The sequence below is a fragment of the Bubalus kerabau genome, chromosome 1 (genome assembly GCF_029407905.1).
Source record: "Bubalus kerabau isolate K-KA32 ecotype Philippines breed swamp buffalo chromosome 1, PCC_UOA_SB_1v2, whole genome shotgun sequence".
Lineage (NCBI taxonomy): Eukaryota > Metazoa > Chordata > Mammalia > Artiodactyla > Bovidae > Bubalus > Bubalus kerabau.
In genome coordinates this window covers 156,844,505-156,860,077 of record NC_073624.1, presented here as the reverse complement: position 1 = coordinate 156,860,077, position 15,573 = coordinate 156,844,505, and the positions used below count along the sequence as shown (strand labels likewise).

Genomic DNA, 15,573 nt, shown 5'->3' with positions numbered 1-15,573 from the left:
TGGCCAGAGTGCCCCCTAGCCCCCAATTTGTCCAAAATCATTGAGGGAAATCATATTTCCCTGAGGGTCGCTGAGAGGAAGCATAGTCTATCCACCCTTTCCCTTACTGTCAGAAACACCCCTGGATCAAACCAGAGCAGCGGATGTGCTTTCTCTGAAGGATGCAGCTGCTAGATTCCATGTGTCCTCAGCTCACCTGAAGCGCTCTAGGAGTCAGCCCCACGGTGCGTGGTGTGTGCTGGCCGCAGGACATGGATGTGTGTGGCCCATTAAACACCACACCCTCTGTGAAAACTCCTCAAAAGGAGAGCCTGGCTGATGCTGGTTCTAGGAGCAACCGCAAGGCTCTTTCACAGACACATACCAAAGTATAAAGCATATGGGTCTTCCCCTTAGAGTAGTTACCAGAAAACTTAGGCCTGTCATTTCTAGCCGTGCCCTGTGGCTCTTCCATACAGTGTAAAGTCTCTTCACCTTCTTTCTTGCTCCATTTTGTCATCATCCCAGGGCTTAGAGCCCTATTCTTAAAATACAGCGGGAGCAACAGATAAGCTGATGTTTCATTTGCAACTTTGAGGGTGATTTCCTGGAGGCCTTACAAAGTTCTGACTGTGTGTGGAAAGGGAGCATGAGACAGGCGAGCAAGGCAGAGGTGAGGGTCAGAGATAGAGCTGGGACCTGGGTGTGTTTCCTTTGAAATGAAGGCAGGCTGAAGGCATGTGCTTGAAATGTGCATAGCATCTACAAAGCCAAGCTCTGTAGTATTTAAGTTGAGCAGAACAGCTTCAGAAGAAACCCTCAAAAATGTATGAGTCTAAAGGCTTAGAAGTACAAGTGGTGCAGAGTACTTACTCTGGGCTGCATGAATGTGGGCAGCGAGGTGTCCAGGAGAGCAGGGGAGAAGGCGGCAGGTGGAAAGGGTCATCCTGTGTCATCCTCACGTGCTGGGTTAGCACTACAGATTCACAGGAAGCATCATCAGAGTGAAAAGACCTGAGAAACATTGCAGTGGATGAACATGTCCAGGGTATGGGGAACGTGGTGTGTTCCTTAGAAAAACATTTTGTAATAGAACCTGTATCCATGTCATATCCCTTATAGTGTCTTATTTAGCCACCCCTAAAGTAGGAAGGATTCATCACATGACTAAAGTTTACTAAAAAATGAATCAGGTCGTGCAAATCACTGAGAAATATATATCTGATGTTTGTTGTGTAATCTTTCAGGAGATAAAAAAGTTTATCAAGGAGGTTTCTGAGAAGATCAAGAAGACCAGAGATAAATACGGCATCAACGACAATGGCACGACAGAGGTAGGGGCCCTCCCCCGGGGCTCAGGAGATGCAGGGGGTTTCCCACGCTGCCGGCCCTGACCCTCAACTCCGCCTTTGTTCCTCTAGCCCCGTGTGCTGTACCAGTTGGACCGGATCACCCCCACCCAAATAGAGAAGTTTCTGGAGACGTGTAGGGACAAGTACATGAGGTGAGGGTGCTAATTGTCTCAGGCTGCCGGGCAGTCCAGTGGGTCTCTTGCATCTTTCCTATTTCCCCAGGAAACAGAATGCTGTGCCCACATCACTTACCAACTGCCAGCCTTGAGCAGGTTCTGTCACCTCCTCTCTAGGGGCTCCAGTGGGTAGACAAGCTGAGTGCTCCAACATGTGGGAAGAAGTGCAAACAAATTTCCGAGCATCGTGTTTTCATAGGGAAACTACCAATGTATTTGGCAAGGGCTGGCTGCTTGTCCACCTGCAGTACCACGTGTGAGCGGAGCCCTTAGGTCTTGTCCACTCATCCCACGCTGACCACAAACAGCCACACGGTGTTCACTGCCGTTGTTGGACCCCTCCGAGCATTGCTCCCCCTCCTCTGTACCTGTACCTGATCTGTGTCCGGTTCTTCCTCTGTCACAAGCCCAACCTGGGTCCTTGCCAATTCCTTCCTGACCCTGACGGCATATGTATTTTTTCTGTTGAAAGATAATCAGACACCTCCCCAGCAGTTTGGGGGTTTTAGTTTTGTCTTTTTTTTTTTTTTTTTGGGCCGTGGCACAAGGCTTGCAGGATCTTAGTCCCTGGGAGTTGGACCTGGTGCCTGGCAGTGAAAGCACAAAGTCCTGATCACTGGAGGGCCAGGGAATCCCTGGTTTTGTCTTTTAATTGAGGTGTAGTTGACCTATATGTAAAAGTATATAAAACGGGTATATTTAAATGGGCTTTATATAAGATAGTTGCATCTCTTTTGTTTAATTGTATTAATGCAGTAGGGGCTTCCCAGGTGGCTTAGTCATAAAGAATCCTCCTGCCAAGCAGGAGACTCGGGTTCAATCCCTGGGTCAAGAAGATCCCCTAGAGAAGGAAATGGCCACCCATTCCAGTGTTCTTGCTTGGGAAAATTCCATGGAGAGAGGAGCCTGGTGTGCTGCAGTCCATGGGGTCACAAAGAGTTGGACACAACTTGCCAACTAAACAAAGGACAGGTAGTTGACCTACAGCATTATGCAAGTTTCAGGTGCAAACACAGCAATTCAGTATTTCTGTATGTTGCAAAAAGGTCACCACGATACATCTGGTTACCATCTGCCGCCGTACAAAGATATTGCATCATCATTAACTGTAGCCCCCAGGCTGTACATTTCATCCCATTTTGTCTTTTCAGGGCACAGATGGAGCCAGGTTCCGCGGTGGGCGCGCTCTGTGCCCAGAGCATTGGCGAGCCGGGCACGCAGATGACCCTGAAGACTTTCCACTTTGCGGGCGTGGCCTCCATGAACATCACCCTGGGCGTGCCCCGCATCAAAGAGATCATCAACGCCTCCAAGGCCATCAGGTGCCCTCATCCCTTTCCCTCTTGTTCTCACACTCGTCTGTCATGTCCTGGAGAAACAACGTTTCCCTTGTCACGAGTGGGTGTCTGATAAATGCTAGCGGACAGTATCTCAGACTCTGGAGTGACACATGCTAGTATTAATCATATCGTGGCTCTTAAAAAACACCCAAGACAGAATGTCCAAACTGGAGAGAGTCAAAGCCGAAGCAGTGGTTCTTGTGGCCACAAGTCACATGAAAGAGAGAAACCTAAAACAATGCCTGGAAAAATTGGAACCATGTGTCATTGTAGACTTCATCCGTTTGATGTTATTATTCCCAGCTTCACTAGTCCTGATGATGTGTCTGCGACTCAATTTTGGGGCCGTATTCTGTGACAACACTCCCCCAGCCCAAATCCCACCCCCTGGTGGTTTCATGATAGAATTTGTAGGTGACCTGAAACTAGGAAAGAGAGAAATATTTTATAGTGCGTTCAGTGACAAAATCATGTCCTACCTGTGATCGGAATGTAGCAGAATGACAGTACAGCGTTAAAGGAGAGAGTGCTGCACTAGGTTCTGGAACAGCACCTGTCCCTGTCCCGGGTGGCAGGGGCTCTGCCGCCTCTAGGGCAGTCAGATCACCCAGGAGTGTGCGTTCAGGGGATGCCATCCAGAATGGCAAGGGTGGAAGCTACGAGCTCGTAGTTGGAGCAGCCAGAGGTGTCCTGGAGGGGAGGCTGTGGGAGTGGAGTGGGGTGAGCTAATAGTGACATGATTTTGTCACTGCACATGCCGTAGTATACAAACCTGTAGTCTACCAAGGGTCAGTTTACTCAGGGAACAGAACTGAAGTAACTACGTATTAGGACCAGAAAGGAAAAGGTAGGTGTGCTTGGCCAGGAAGACTGTTCCGAAAGCCACTCACGCACTGATGGAGTGGCTTGCCTCACGAGCACGGGTGTGCGGCCCTCAGGACTGCGCCTGACTCCAGTGAACGCTCAGGACAGTAAACCGCAGCTGCCGTTAGGGTTCCAGACTCACCCGGGCGTAACGCAGCGTGGTCTTCAAGCAGCCTCGTAATCCTTTGCCCTCCTCCCCACAGCACTCCCATCATCACAGCACAGCTGGACAAGGACAACGATGCAGATTATGCTCGTCTGGTGAAAGGGAGAATTGAGAAAACCCTCTTGGGAGAGGTAAGAAGAAATCCCTCTCGATAATAAGAAAACTAACCCAGCAGCGTTGCCAGGACGTGTGAGAACCATTTGTAGTGGCTTTACCAATCCGTGTGTCCACACTGCTCTGTGTCCTTAGAGAAGAGAGGGAGCCTCGTATGCTCCGAGGGACAGGGAAGTGACTGACGGATGTTCTGATCTTTTGACACCACAGATTTCAGAGTATATCGAAGAAGTGTTTCTTCCTGATGATTGCTTCATTCTCGTCAAGCTCTCCCTAGAACGGATCAGACTTCTGAGGCTGGAAGTGAGTCCCGTAATTAAATGTGTGAAGGAAGTCACCCCTTTCAGTCCCAGGACAGGTGTGATGAACTAGGGCAAGAGCTGTGCGTAGCACAGGAAGCCCCAAAGAGGCTTCCACCTGGCGTCTGTCCTCTGGATCTGTTGTGCCTTCACATTCTGTCTACCCCTGACCCCGGCACAGATATGACCACCTAGAGACACAGGAAGCGAGTGGAGGTGGTGTGCAGACCACAGTGCCCGTTTGCTGTGACACGGCATGCCAGCAGTTGGGAGGACCATAGTGCCAGCTGCGTCTTACCCACCTGTGGGCCCCCGCGCAGCAGTGGCTGGCTCAGGATATGTGGGTTGACCTGGCTTCTTCTTATTGGCATTTATAAACGGGTAACGGTGGCAAAATGGATTTAGGAGGGGCGAGGGGTAGGATCTACTTTTTTAGTGAATAAGCAGAGGTGTATATACAGTGTATACATATACATATATCTCTGGTATTAAAATATCACAGTACCAAAAAAGACATGATGAGGAGAGAGACTGTGGGCTGGGGGGGATAATTAAAAAGGTTCCTTTGAGGGGCAGGATGCTGAAAGGCCAAGAAACAACAGAAACCGCAGCCTCCAAATCCCGCCAGTAACCTCCCAGGCATGCGCCCTCACAGGTGAACGCTGAGACAGTGAGGTACTCCATCTGCATGTCCAAGCTGCGTGTGAAGCCCGGCGACGTGGCCGTGCACGGCGAGGCAGTGGTGTGCGTCACCCCCCGAGAGAACAGCAAGAGCTCCATGTACTACGTGCTGCAGTTCCTGAAAGAGGATCTCCCCAAGGTGAGTCGCAGGTCGCCTCCCCAGCTGGTCAGGCCTCACGCCTGAAGGTGCGTGACGGGAGGGAGCACGTTTGTCTCTAAGCTACAGAGCCAGACATCGGGGCGCGTAAGGGCTGCTGAGACTGCGGGTGGCACCCGGTTCCTTCGTTTCTTTGCCACATCCCTGAGGAGTCAGGCAGGTTCAGGTTGCCTCCTTCGCCCTGCCTCACCATTCTGCCTATTCAGCTTTTCTCTCTTCTCTCATAAAGCTGGTGGTGGAAGAGGGCACGACCCCCTGCGCTTCTGCTTTCCCGCCTCCCCACCCCCCAGCAGCTCAGGCAGCACACAGGCACTCCCAGCTTTGGCGCGTTCCTGACAGTCACCTCTGAGATGGGGTGATCAAGACCACAAACACAGGCTGTGACGACACCCCCAGTTCTCGCAGCCACTGAGGTGTCCCAGGCTGCCAGGTGGGCAGGGCCGTACGCACTGCGGGCTCTCGAGCCCTCTGTGTCTCTGTGTCCAGGTGGTGGTGCAGGGCATCCCGGAGGTGTCCCGAGCTGTCATCCACATCGATGAGCAGAGCGGGAAGGAGAAGTACAAGCTCCTGGTGGAGGGGGATAACCTGCGGGCCGTCATGGCCACCCACGGCGTGAAGGGCACCCGGACCACCTCCAACAACACATATGAGGTACCGCTCACAGCCGGGGCTCCTGCAGTCGGCCCAGCACATTCTCTGACCCTGCCGTTCACTCTGGGTCTGCACCGAAGACTACCCCACACTCCATCTCTGGGGAAGGACACAGGGTGCTGGGAACCTGCAGGGCAGAGGAGGATATGAGGGGAAGCTGGGGAGCCCTGGACGTGGCTGCCTCCATTCATCTCTGCCCTCCGCAGGTGGAGAAAACCCTGGGCATCGAAGCTGCCCGGACAACTATCATCAACGAGATCCAGTATACGATGGTCAACCACGGCATGAGCATCGACCGGCGGCACGTGATGCTGCTGTCCGACCTCATGACCTACAAGGTGCGTGGGGGCCTCGTGGCTGCTATCGCAAACCCAGTCTCAGGAGCACGAGGCTTGGAGGACATATACAGCGCCTGGCTGTGATGACCACCATTACCCCAGAACCAGAGTACAATGGTCCTGCTGGGCGTGCTGGTAAAATTCCAGTGTGAAAATTGCAACCGCGTGGCAGGAGGCAGGGCATGGTTTCTATCCTAAAAGAAAATTAGCCATTGCCAGAAGCCTAAGGATTCCGTGACAAACTGAGGTTTATGTCCTGTCGAACCCGTTTCTCATACTTCTATAGCCATTTCTAGGTGAAAATCTGACTGGGGACTGTGGTTGGTTGGTTGGTTTTTGTTTTTGTCTCTTGTACCAAAAATCTTTCCTCTATCATCATGCCAGAAGGTGATGATATGAGCATGTCATTTTTATTGAACATTATAAGTATTTTCCACATTGCTATGTAGTTTTATAAAGATACTGTTTTAATGATGGTTCAGTATTCCTTTGAATGAAAGTACCTAAATTTACTTGTTTCCCTACTTTGAGGTTTTTAAATTATTTGGGTTTTTATTTCTTTGAGTCATAAGAAACATCTTCAAAAGTATTTTTTTTTCTTTTAGAGGGGAGGGGTGCAATTTAGTTCCCTGACCAGGATTTGAACCCAGACCCTCAGCAGTGAAAGTGCAGGGTCCTAATCACTGCACTAGCAGAAAATTCCCCACTTTTCAGTTTTTGTTTAGTTCGTTTTCATTGGCGTATAGCTGCTTTACAGCCTTGTGTTAGTTTCTGTTGTACAGCAGAGTGAATCAGCTACACATACACACGTATCCACTCTTTACTTTCCAGTTCTCAGGTCTTCGTTCCAGCGGCCCCTGGCTGTGAGTGTCAGGATCTGTGCTGTCAGCGCCAGTGACCCCAGAGGGACACGGGTGGGACAGATGGTCGTTAGGGTCCTTCTCAAACCTGGATTGTGACTTGAACAGCAGCCTGGCTGCTTCTTGCTTCTTCTGTTGAGGGGGGCAGGGGCTGCGTTCTGGACCTGGCAGGAGTCTCCACTCTGGCTCTCTCCCTCGGCACAGGGTGAAGTCCTGGGCATCACCAGGTTTGGCCTGGCCAAGATGAAGGAGAGCGTGCTGATGCTGGCCTCGTTTGAGAAGACGGCCGACCACCTCTTTGACGCTGCCTACTTTGGGCAGAAGGACTCTGTGTGTGGTAGGTTTGGTGCTTGCAGCAGCCTCACCAGAGGCCTTTGTGGGTTTTTGTTGGTTTTTTGTTTTGTTTAGTTTTTTACAGTTGAGACCATGGCCAGGCTTCTCAAGAGAAACTGAGCAGGCAGAGCTTTGACTTGTTTAAGAGTCAAGTCGCAGCTCACAGAATTGGAGCTAACCGATCTTTTATCTCCAAAGCCTGATTGTGGCAGCCTGCGTCCCCCACATCCTTTAGAACCCTGCTCAGTCAGGACAGAGGAGAGGTCACCCCTGGGCAGGTAGGAATTTTCTAGCCCTCAGAATGAGAGTCAGCCACTCTGGTCCTGCCCCAGGCGCTCCCGCTGTCCCAACTACCTGAACGAGGCAGCTGGCACACTTCCGCCAGGTGCCTCGTGTGCCATCTCAGCACGTTGATGAGGCATGGATATCAGCCCTTTCACAGGGAGAAGACCAAGGGCACTAACTCATTATCAGAGTCTCGCCCTGCGCTGGCCTGCCCTCCCCACACAGAGCCTGTCTGGCGGGCCTAGGGGAGAGGGGTGGCTGTCACAGCGGAGCTCTGCTCCCCCCGCCCCAGAGTGCCCGCTTTACTCCAGCCTTTCTCGTGCCACAGCAAGACCCTGTGGCCTGAGGTGGGAGTTTGGGGTTCAGACAGGGACGCCACGCCTGGCCCCAGGCACTGCCGCCAGAGCTCTGCTTCCTAGCGGCCGTTTCCCCTCTCAGCTCCTCGTGTGGACTCAGCACCAAGGTGATGGTTGGATGGGACCAGGCGCTGTGTGCCTAGTTTTTGCTTCTAAGATGAGGGTCACAGGTTGGAAATAGAGGGAAAGAGAAATTACGCAGTTCTTTACTCTAACGAAGGGTGAACGGAAAGAAAAGCAGGCAGAGATGGGGGCAGGAGAAGGGCAAGGCCCAGCCAAAGGTGAGAGCAAGCCTGCTTGCAGGCCTGAGACCCAGCACCGCTCCACCTTTAGGGCCTGGCGTGGTCGCCCTGCCCCAGCTTTAAAGTCTCCTGGTCCTCTGCGTGTTGTGACTTAGTGCCAGCCCTCGCTCTGTGTTGGGTTTTAGTTTGATTGCCTCTCGGGCCCCTGGTAGCACAAAGCCCAGAACACAGCAGATATACACTTGCTTCTTATAGAACCAGAAGCCTCACGCAGAGCCCAACATTTAGATCTTAGAAAGCTGAAGGGAGCCTGGAGAAAGGATCTACACTGTCGCCTGACTCCTGTCACTCCGTGAGGGGCCCTGCCTTCTTAGTGTTTCTGATTCAAGCTGTGGACTCTGAGGTTGAGGTGGTGTTAACCCCTGGCCCACCCCTGACCCCTGGGCACAGAACAAATCTGTGCTGCTGTTTCCATGGGGATTGGCATCTGCTCGCTGCGGTCCCATTTGCTTGTTCCCTGGGCCCTAAGCTAAGGACATGCTGGGTGGCAAACTTGGGGTTTCCTGAGCATCATTCAGTGTATCCTTGCTGTTTGAGTTTAGTGCTCAAAGGTGAGGCCACACGATGCCTTTAGCTTGGGCAGAAAGGCTGCTGAGGCAGCAGCGGGGCTGTGAGCAAGCACTTCCCTTCAACCAGATGCAGGAACTCCCCCAGCCTGCCCAGGAGCACCAGGCCATGCCTTCAGCATCCATAGAAGAGGAGTAAAGTGAGCAGCCCAGGCTCAACACGTGGGGGCTGGGACTTCAAGTCAGTAGTCTTTCTGTCCTGTTTGAAGACTTTCCCAAGTGTAGAGACACTCTCTCACCTCCTTTCTGGTTGGTTTCAGGGGTGTCTGAATGCATCATCATGGGGATCCCCATGAACATTGGAACTGGACTCTTCAAGCTGCTCCACAAGGCCAACAGGGACCCCAGCCCTCCCAGGAGGCCCCTCATCTTCGACACAAACGAATTCCACATCCCCCTTGTCACCTAGTCCAAGGAAGAGGGGGCTGTTCCTGACCTTGGCTCCTTGTCATCTGGAAAAGGGCTGGAGGCCAGCAGCCAACTCCTGAGCTTTGTGCTCCCCAGGACCGAGGCCCTGCTGCCCCTACCATGCTGGCTGTTGGAGAAGGTTCCCTGAGTCCTGGGAGCTGCTCATCCCATGACCCCAGCCATAGCACAGTGCTTGGTAGGGTAAACCGGGATTTTTCTGTCTGTTTGAAACCTGCTTAATCTGGGGACAGCTCTGCACCTCCTGCCTACTCCACCTCCCTGGACTTGTAAGGAGGCCCCAGCCAAGCACCTCTGCTCATTGCCGCCTCCCCTGCCCCTGCATTCGCTCACGCGAGTCCCAGCCTGACCAGGAGCCAGTGCTAAGCCCCAAACAGGGCACATCTCAGTTCTTCCGTTCCCTGGTCGTGCTGGAATCTCCCAGTGTGACTTACTGATGTAAATATTGTTTGTAGTATTTATTTGTTCACTGAGGAATTTGGAGTTTTTATTGTTATTTTAATTTTCCTTTTGAAACCAAGAAGCTGTGGAAACCAAGAGAGCCAGCTTTGAAGCATCCTTGGAAAAACTAGTTAAGCAAATGGGGCTATCTAGGATTTGAAACTGCATTGAAACTGTCATGAGGCCAAGCTGCTCTGAAACACCTTTTGCAGACTCCCCTGCCACCCTCTTTTTGTCTATTTCCGATGCCCATGGGGGCACATGAGTCAAACTTATTCTTTGTGGCCTGTAGAAGCCTCTCCAGAGTTTAGAGCCGGCTGAGGTAGGGACTCACGGTGTACATGGAGATGAGGAGTGGGGCTGGCCCAGACCCCCTGCCCTGCCTGGGGGCATCCGCACTCCTCCTGAGGAATCCACACGTGTGCTCACCTCCCGCAGCTGGGGAGCACACAGGCAGCTGCAGAGCCGGAGGCCTCGCGAGTGCCCCAGGGCCTGGCGTGAGAGGGCCCTCTGGGCTCAGGCAGGCGCCGGCTCTCAGGGGTGAAGCGGCCACCCAGACGGGAAGGGTCGGGCCCGCACGGGGGTGGGCGCCCGCTGGAGTTGACGTTCCCCAGGTGGCTGCAGCGGGTTTCTCAGAGGACATCTGTGATGATAACACACGTGAGGCTGTAGGAAGGACCCGGCAGGGCATCCCAGGAAGACCTGTGTTTTGCTGCCTGCTTGGGCCTCTGCTAGTGACTGTGCCATCCATCGCTGGTGGGGTTTTCAAGGCTTACAAGGGGGTTTTGTGAAACACCAGAAAGAAACGTACATAGCTTCTCTTCTACCGAGCACAGGGGTTTGCTCACAGAGATGGTGGTTCTTTGTGCCGAATTTGCTCCTTGGGATTGGGCTGGAGCCACAGAGAAGGAACTGGTGGCCACAGCTCTCCTCCAAGAATGTTCCTTGGAGCCTGTCCTTCCCTTCCCTGCCCAGAGCCAAGCTTCTCTCTCTGGCTTTTCCTTCCCTCCCTGGGGGGCCTTGGAAAACCTAGACTGCTTGGTCAGAAGTGAGATGATACAAAAAGTGGAGCTTTGACCCTGTTTTCTGGCTCCCTGCTCGTGGGAAGAAGATCAACCTCTGAAACGATAGCTGGTGCATCTCACTGTTAAGCTACTGGAAGACACAACAGTGCAGACCAAAGAGATGAGCATCTGTTTTTGAGTGAGAAGATGGTTTGGATGATTAAAGAGGGTGTGGTAAAAGAAGAAGGGGAGGCTCAAAGAATTCAAGCAGTATTTTATAGAAATACATTCTTTGGTCATTCCCTAGTTGATTTCCCAGCTTCTGAGTTAATGCTGCTAAGGTACTCTGCAAAGCCCTAGGTTCTTGGGTGCGTGTTTGGAACGAGTGCTTTTTTTCCTCATACTGACATAAGTTAGGAATTCTTGACCTGAGTTATTTTTTGTCAATGCTCAGGTTTCAATTCTACCAAAGTGAGTCTGGGCTTCTCAGGTGGCACAGTGGTAAAGAATCTGCCTGTCAATGCAAGAGACACAAGAGACGTGGGTTTGATCCCTGGGTCAGGAAGATACCCTGGTGGTCATGGCAGCCCACTCCAGCATTCTTGCCTGGAGTTTTCCATGGACAGAGAAGCCTGGCGGGCTACAGCCTGTAGGGTCACAGAGAGTTGGACACGACTGAGTGTAAAATTAGTTTGGCCCCACACCTATGAGGTTAACCTACAAACCTAGGGTGCCAGTGATACGGGAAAAAAATGCCATTTTTCACATTCAGCTCCCCTGTATCTTTGAACTGATCTGGCCTAGTTTAAGACAAATGGTTGAGTCCGTTAATAATGCTTATGCAGGTTTGCCCCATGCAGCCTCACCATGGACTGTGCTTCTCTCACCCAACCTGCCAGGAGCCACAAGACTGGCTTCCTAAAATCTGAGAAGTAACTTCTGGGCCTGATCAGATCCAGGACTGCTGGACTACACGTGAGGCCCAGGGAGGGTGGAATTGGGTGATGGAAGGGACCACAGTGCCCACCTTGCTTTGTGACACAGAAGCTGGAGAGACCATGGCCACAGTTTGCTGCTGTGAGTGACAAAGGGGGCACCTCTGGGAGCCTGGCCCGGTCTCTGGCAAGCACTCTGACTCCCTGGGTGAGACGTGGCTGCAGTGGATACAGGTTCTGGGTTGGATTCAGACCAGCACGTGGTTCTGGGAAGGGGCACACCCCCAGTGACGGTGAGGTACCCTCGCCGCCAGCCCTGCCACCACAGGCGGCGTTGACTGGTAAACCCTACTCTGGCCTCCCCACTGCACATCCCAGGGTGGGAGTTAAAATTCCCCCTAATCTGATCATCTGCCCTGGCCTCGGGCTTTGTGCAAACACAACTCAAACACTCAATTAGCAGTGTATACTGAAGACCGAGCTCAACAGAACGTTAGGATGTTATTCCGGCCTATTTGGAAGAAATACGTTTAAATTCTGCCTCATCCATTAGACACGTATTTCTGACTGGTGATCTGTCCAGTCCTTGACCCTTTTTCCATCCTTTGTACACAGGGATCAAAATAGTGACTGGCTCAGTTACAGCTCCGCCCCACTTTGTTCAGCACTTTGGGGGCGGGAGAGACATTCTGGAGTGTTTCAGTGTCTGTGTCAGATCAGAGTTAAATGCAGAGCTGTGTGTCTATTCCAGGGTTTGTCCACGTGTGTTCACACTGATGAATGTCTGATTCAATCTGACACAATGTGGTGGTGATTTTTTCTTAAATTTTTGTTATCTCTTGGCAGAACTCTTATTTTTCTATCAAAACTCAAAAGAAGGAAACATGCTATGCAAAAAAGTGTGGCAGTTCAGCCCAGAGGGTTGTGAAACAGGATAATTGGGTTACAGGTGGGCTTCAACTCATAAAATGATGAATGTTCCTGCTGCAGGCCTACCTCTAAAGGTCAGCAGTAAGCGTCCAGCCCCCTCCCACCCCATGTGGCTACTTCAAATCCAGTGAATTGTGGGGCAGCGTCCCCCACACCCATCCTCTGGAGGTGCTGCCTGGCCAGGATCGGGTATCTAGCTTGACTTCATTCATTCAATTAGTAAAGACCTGTTATGTCCAAAGTCCTGTTCTAGGTACTGAAAGTACAACAGTAAACCAAACAGGTAAATCAGATACTAACGCATCTAGAAACAATTCTTTGGCAGAAGTAGGTGGGGCGACAAAAATGTGTCCAACACAGTCTAGGGTTGAGGCTTCGGAATGGAGGTCCTGGCTCCTGTGGGCAGGCTCGGCACATGAGGCCTCGCCCGAGCAAAGAGAAAGGTCCCTCTGAGCCAGCGCAGCCCCCAGGTTCCAGCCCCTCTCTACAGGGCCCTCCATGCCTCACTGGCCTCCTTCCCTTGGACTTGGGTTCTAGAGGATGTGCCCTGGGCAGAGGACACCTGCCCATGGTCAGTGGGGAGGGATGCTTCATCCTTTCCCCACCGTCAACATGCAGTGTTAATAAGCAGTATTACGCTTTTGTTCTGGCCCAGGTGGTGTGCTGGACCCTCGGAGGAAGTCCCTGCATGCATGGGGTTTACCATCTGCTCGGGGTCATCTTATGGTTAAGAGCCTGCGTTCTGTGATCAGGCTGTCAGAATTCAAATCCCAGTTTCCCCTTTTTATCTGGTGACCTTGAGCCAATGACCTAGCCTCTCTGCCTCGACTCATTTATAAGATAGAAATGCCATTTATTGGTATCTTAAGTCATAGGGCCATTGTGAGTTTCCACATGATTATGCATATAAGGTCTTAGTACAGCTTGGCACAGAGTATATGCTCATTAAGTACATTGCAGTTATGATGACTATCACTATTTTGACTGAAAAACATGCTCTGTGAATTCACAAGGAAAACCCAATCCTTTGACTCTTTAATTCACTCAGATGGAGCTGTGTGTGGCTTTGGAAATTGGGCCTCCCTGGATATAAATCCTGCCTCACTCTGCTCAGTCAGTAGATCCCAGGAAGTATTTCGCACGAAGGACAAAGAAGCCTCAGGAAGGGGACTGACACTTAGCAGTCATGTGGATCAGAGCTTGAATATTTTCATGTAGGCCATAAAGTAAATGTGATCTCATTTTAAGAATTGTGCGTAGTAATACCAGAGAACTCAGAGGCTCTTTACAGAGAGATGTAGACATTAATACGCTTATTTATATAGATGTGTTATATAACCGGGTGTTCCTCTCTTTAGGCTTCCCTGATGGCTCAGCAGTAAAGAATCCGCCTGTACTGCAGGAGATGCAGGTTCGATCCCTGGGTTGTGAAGATCCCCTGGAGGCGGGCATGGCCACCCACTCTAGTAATCTTGCCTGGAGAATACCATGGACAGAGGAGCCTGGCAGGCTACAGTCCATAGGGTCACAAAGAGTCAGACACAACTGAAGTGACTTAGCACACACACACATCCCACTCTTGAAGAGAGAGGTTGCCATTGAAAAGTCAGCAGAAAATATTACCAATAAGAAATTGGTAATCTTGGCCACCTTACTTCCCACTCTGTTCTGTTGTACCTTTCTAATGTACCTTCTGAAGGTACTGCCCCCCCTCTTTTTTTTTAAGTCTGATGGTAAAGAAATCAAATCATCTTGGACCAAACTTTGCTCTGGAAAGTGCTGAGTGTTCTGCCCTGAACATAGTAGAGTGGTCATTTCCAGTTACATAAACATAAAGCAAGTAGGCACCAGCTATTCAGGGAGCAGGACATTGTTATCAGCATAAGTTACCAAAAAATCTAAGTTAACACAGCCTTAAATACCTAAGGTTGTTTGTTGTTTTTACTTAAAAAGACCATAGATGGTATTGCAGGATTAATACAGCAGTTTCACAAAGCTGCGGGAGAACCAGGCTTCTCCCAACCTCCCCTTCCACCCTAGCATGTGGCCCAGCCCTCGTTCCTCATGGTCCAAGGCGGCTGCTTGAGCTCCAGGCATTACAGCCAGAAGAAACGGAGAAAGAGGCATAGCACTTTGCTTTAAGGAGAGTTCCCAAAAGTTAACTTGGCATTTCTGTTTACATCCCCTCAGCCAGAATTAGCCAAACACAGTTCCAAAGGAGGCTGGAGGATGCCGTCTGGGTCTGGGTGGCCATGTAGGGGCTTCTGTTAGCAAACAGCATGGGGAGGTACAGAAGTGGGCTATGACCATGTCTGCCTGCAAAGTATAAGGATGCGTTGTGGGTTTTGCTTGTTTGTTTTGGGGGGTTTTTTGCTTGATAAAGTTCAGAAAATTCCCCTAAGCCTCTTGGAACTGGAATATTTCTAGGGTGGATACAACCATGGGACCTCTTCCTCTTCAGAGGGACTAAAAGCACCTTCTCCCTGACCCCTAAGCCCTTCACTCTCCCCTTTCTTTTCCCTTTCTTGCAGATTTCATGCCTGAGTTTTTGTTGTCGTTTACTAACCTGACATTTAAATTAGATCTCGTTCCCTTAGCAAGATGTTCAAAATGTTTCTGGACTTATGGAAAATGTAGCTGTCAAACATTCATTCCATAAATAACACTGTTCATTGCTCACCTACTATGTCCCAACCCCAGTGCCAGGTACTGAGTGGTGAACAGAATTTCCATGACCCCTCTTTTTAGCAAATTAATGTAGTCACAGCACTATCCACAGAAATATAATACAAACAATATATGCTCCCATTTTCTAGTATCCACATTTCTTTTAAATGGTGAACTTAATTTTAGTAATCTTTTAATTAATTCAACATATCTACAATATACCAATATGTGACCAATATAAAAATCATGGATGAGATATTTTACACTCCATATACTAAGTTTTTAAAATCCAGTGTATGTTTTAAGAGTACAACAAGTTTCAGGTTCTCAGCAGCCAGATGTGGCTAGGAT

At 50.7% G+C, this 15,573-nt stretch overlaps 1 protein-coding gene and 1 long non-coding RNA gene across 3 annotated transcripts in view; one reads left to right on the top strand and one right to left on the bottom strand.

Moving 5' to 3' along the window:
* Positions 1–9,889, top strand: part of POLR3A (RNA polymerase III subunit A) — a 46,654-nt gene extending 36,765 nt beyond the window's left edge. For both annotated transcript variants that reach the window (XM_055537322.1, XM_055537321.1), the window contains 10 exons: positions 1,227–1,313; positions 1,401–1,483; positions 2,659–2,829; positions 3,915–4,008; positions 4,202–4,294; positions 4,946–5,110; positions 5,615–5,779; positions 5,986–6,117; positions 7,182–7,314; positions 9,080–9,889. In XM_055537322.1, the coding sequence (XP_055393297.1) occupies positions 1,227–1,313; positions 1,401–1,483; positions 2,659–2,829; positions 3,915–4,008; positions 4,202–4,294; positions 4,946–5,110; positions 5,615–5,779; positions 5,986–6,117; positions 7,182–7,314; positions 9,080–9,228 (1,272 nt within the window). In that variant the 3' untranslated portion in view covers positions 9,229–9,889. The remainder of the gene's footprint in view (positions 1–1,226; positions 1,314–1,400; positions 1,484–2,658; positions 2,830–3,914; positions 4,009–4,201; positions 4,295–4,945; positions 5,111–5,614; positions 5,780–5,985; positions 6,118–7,181; positions 7,315–9,079) is intronic.
* LOC129621194 (uncharacterized) overlaps positions 1–15,573 on the bottom strand; it is a 58,691-nt gene that overhangs the window by 19,818 nt on the left and 23,300 nt on the right. The window lies entirely within an intron of this gene.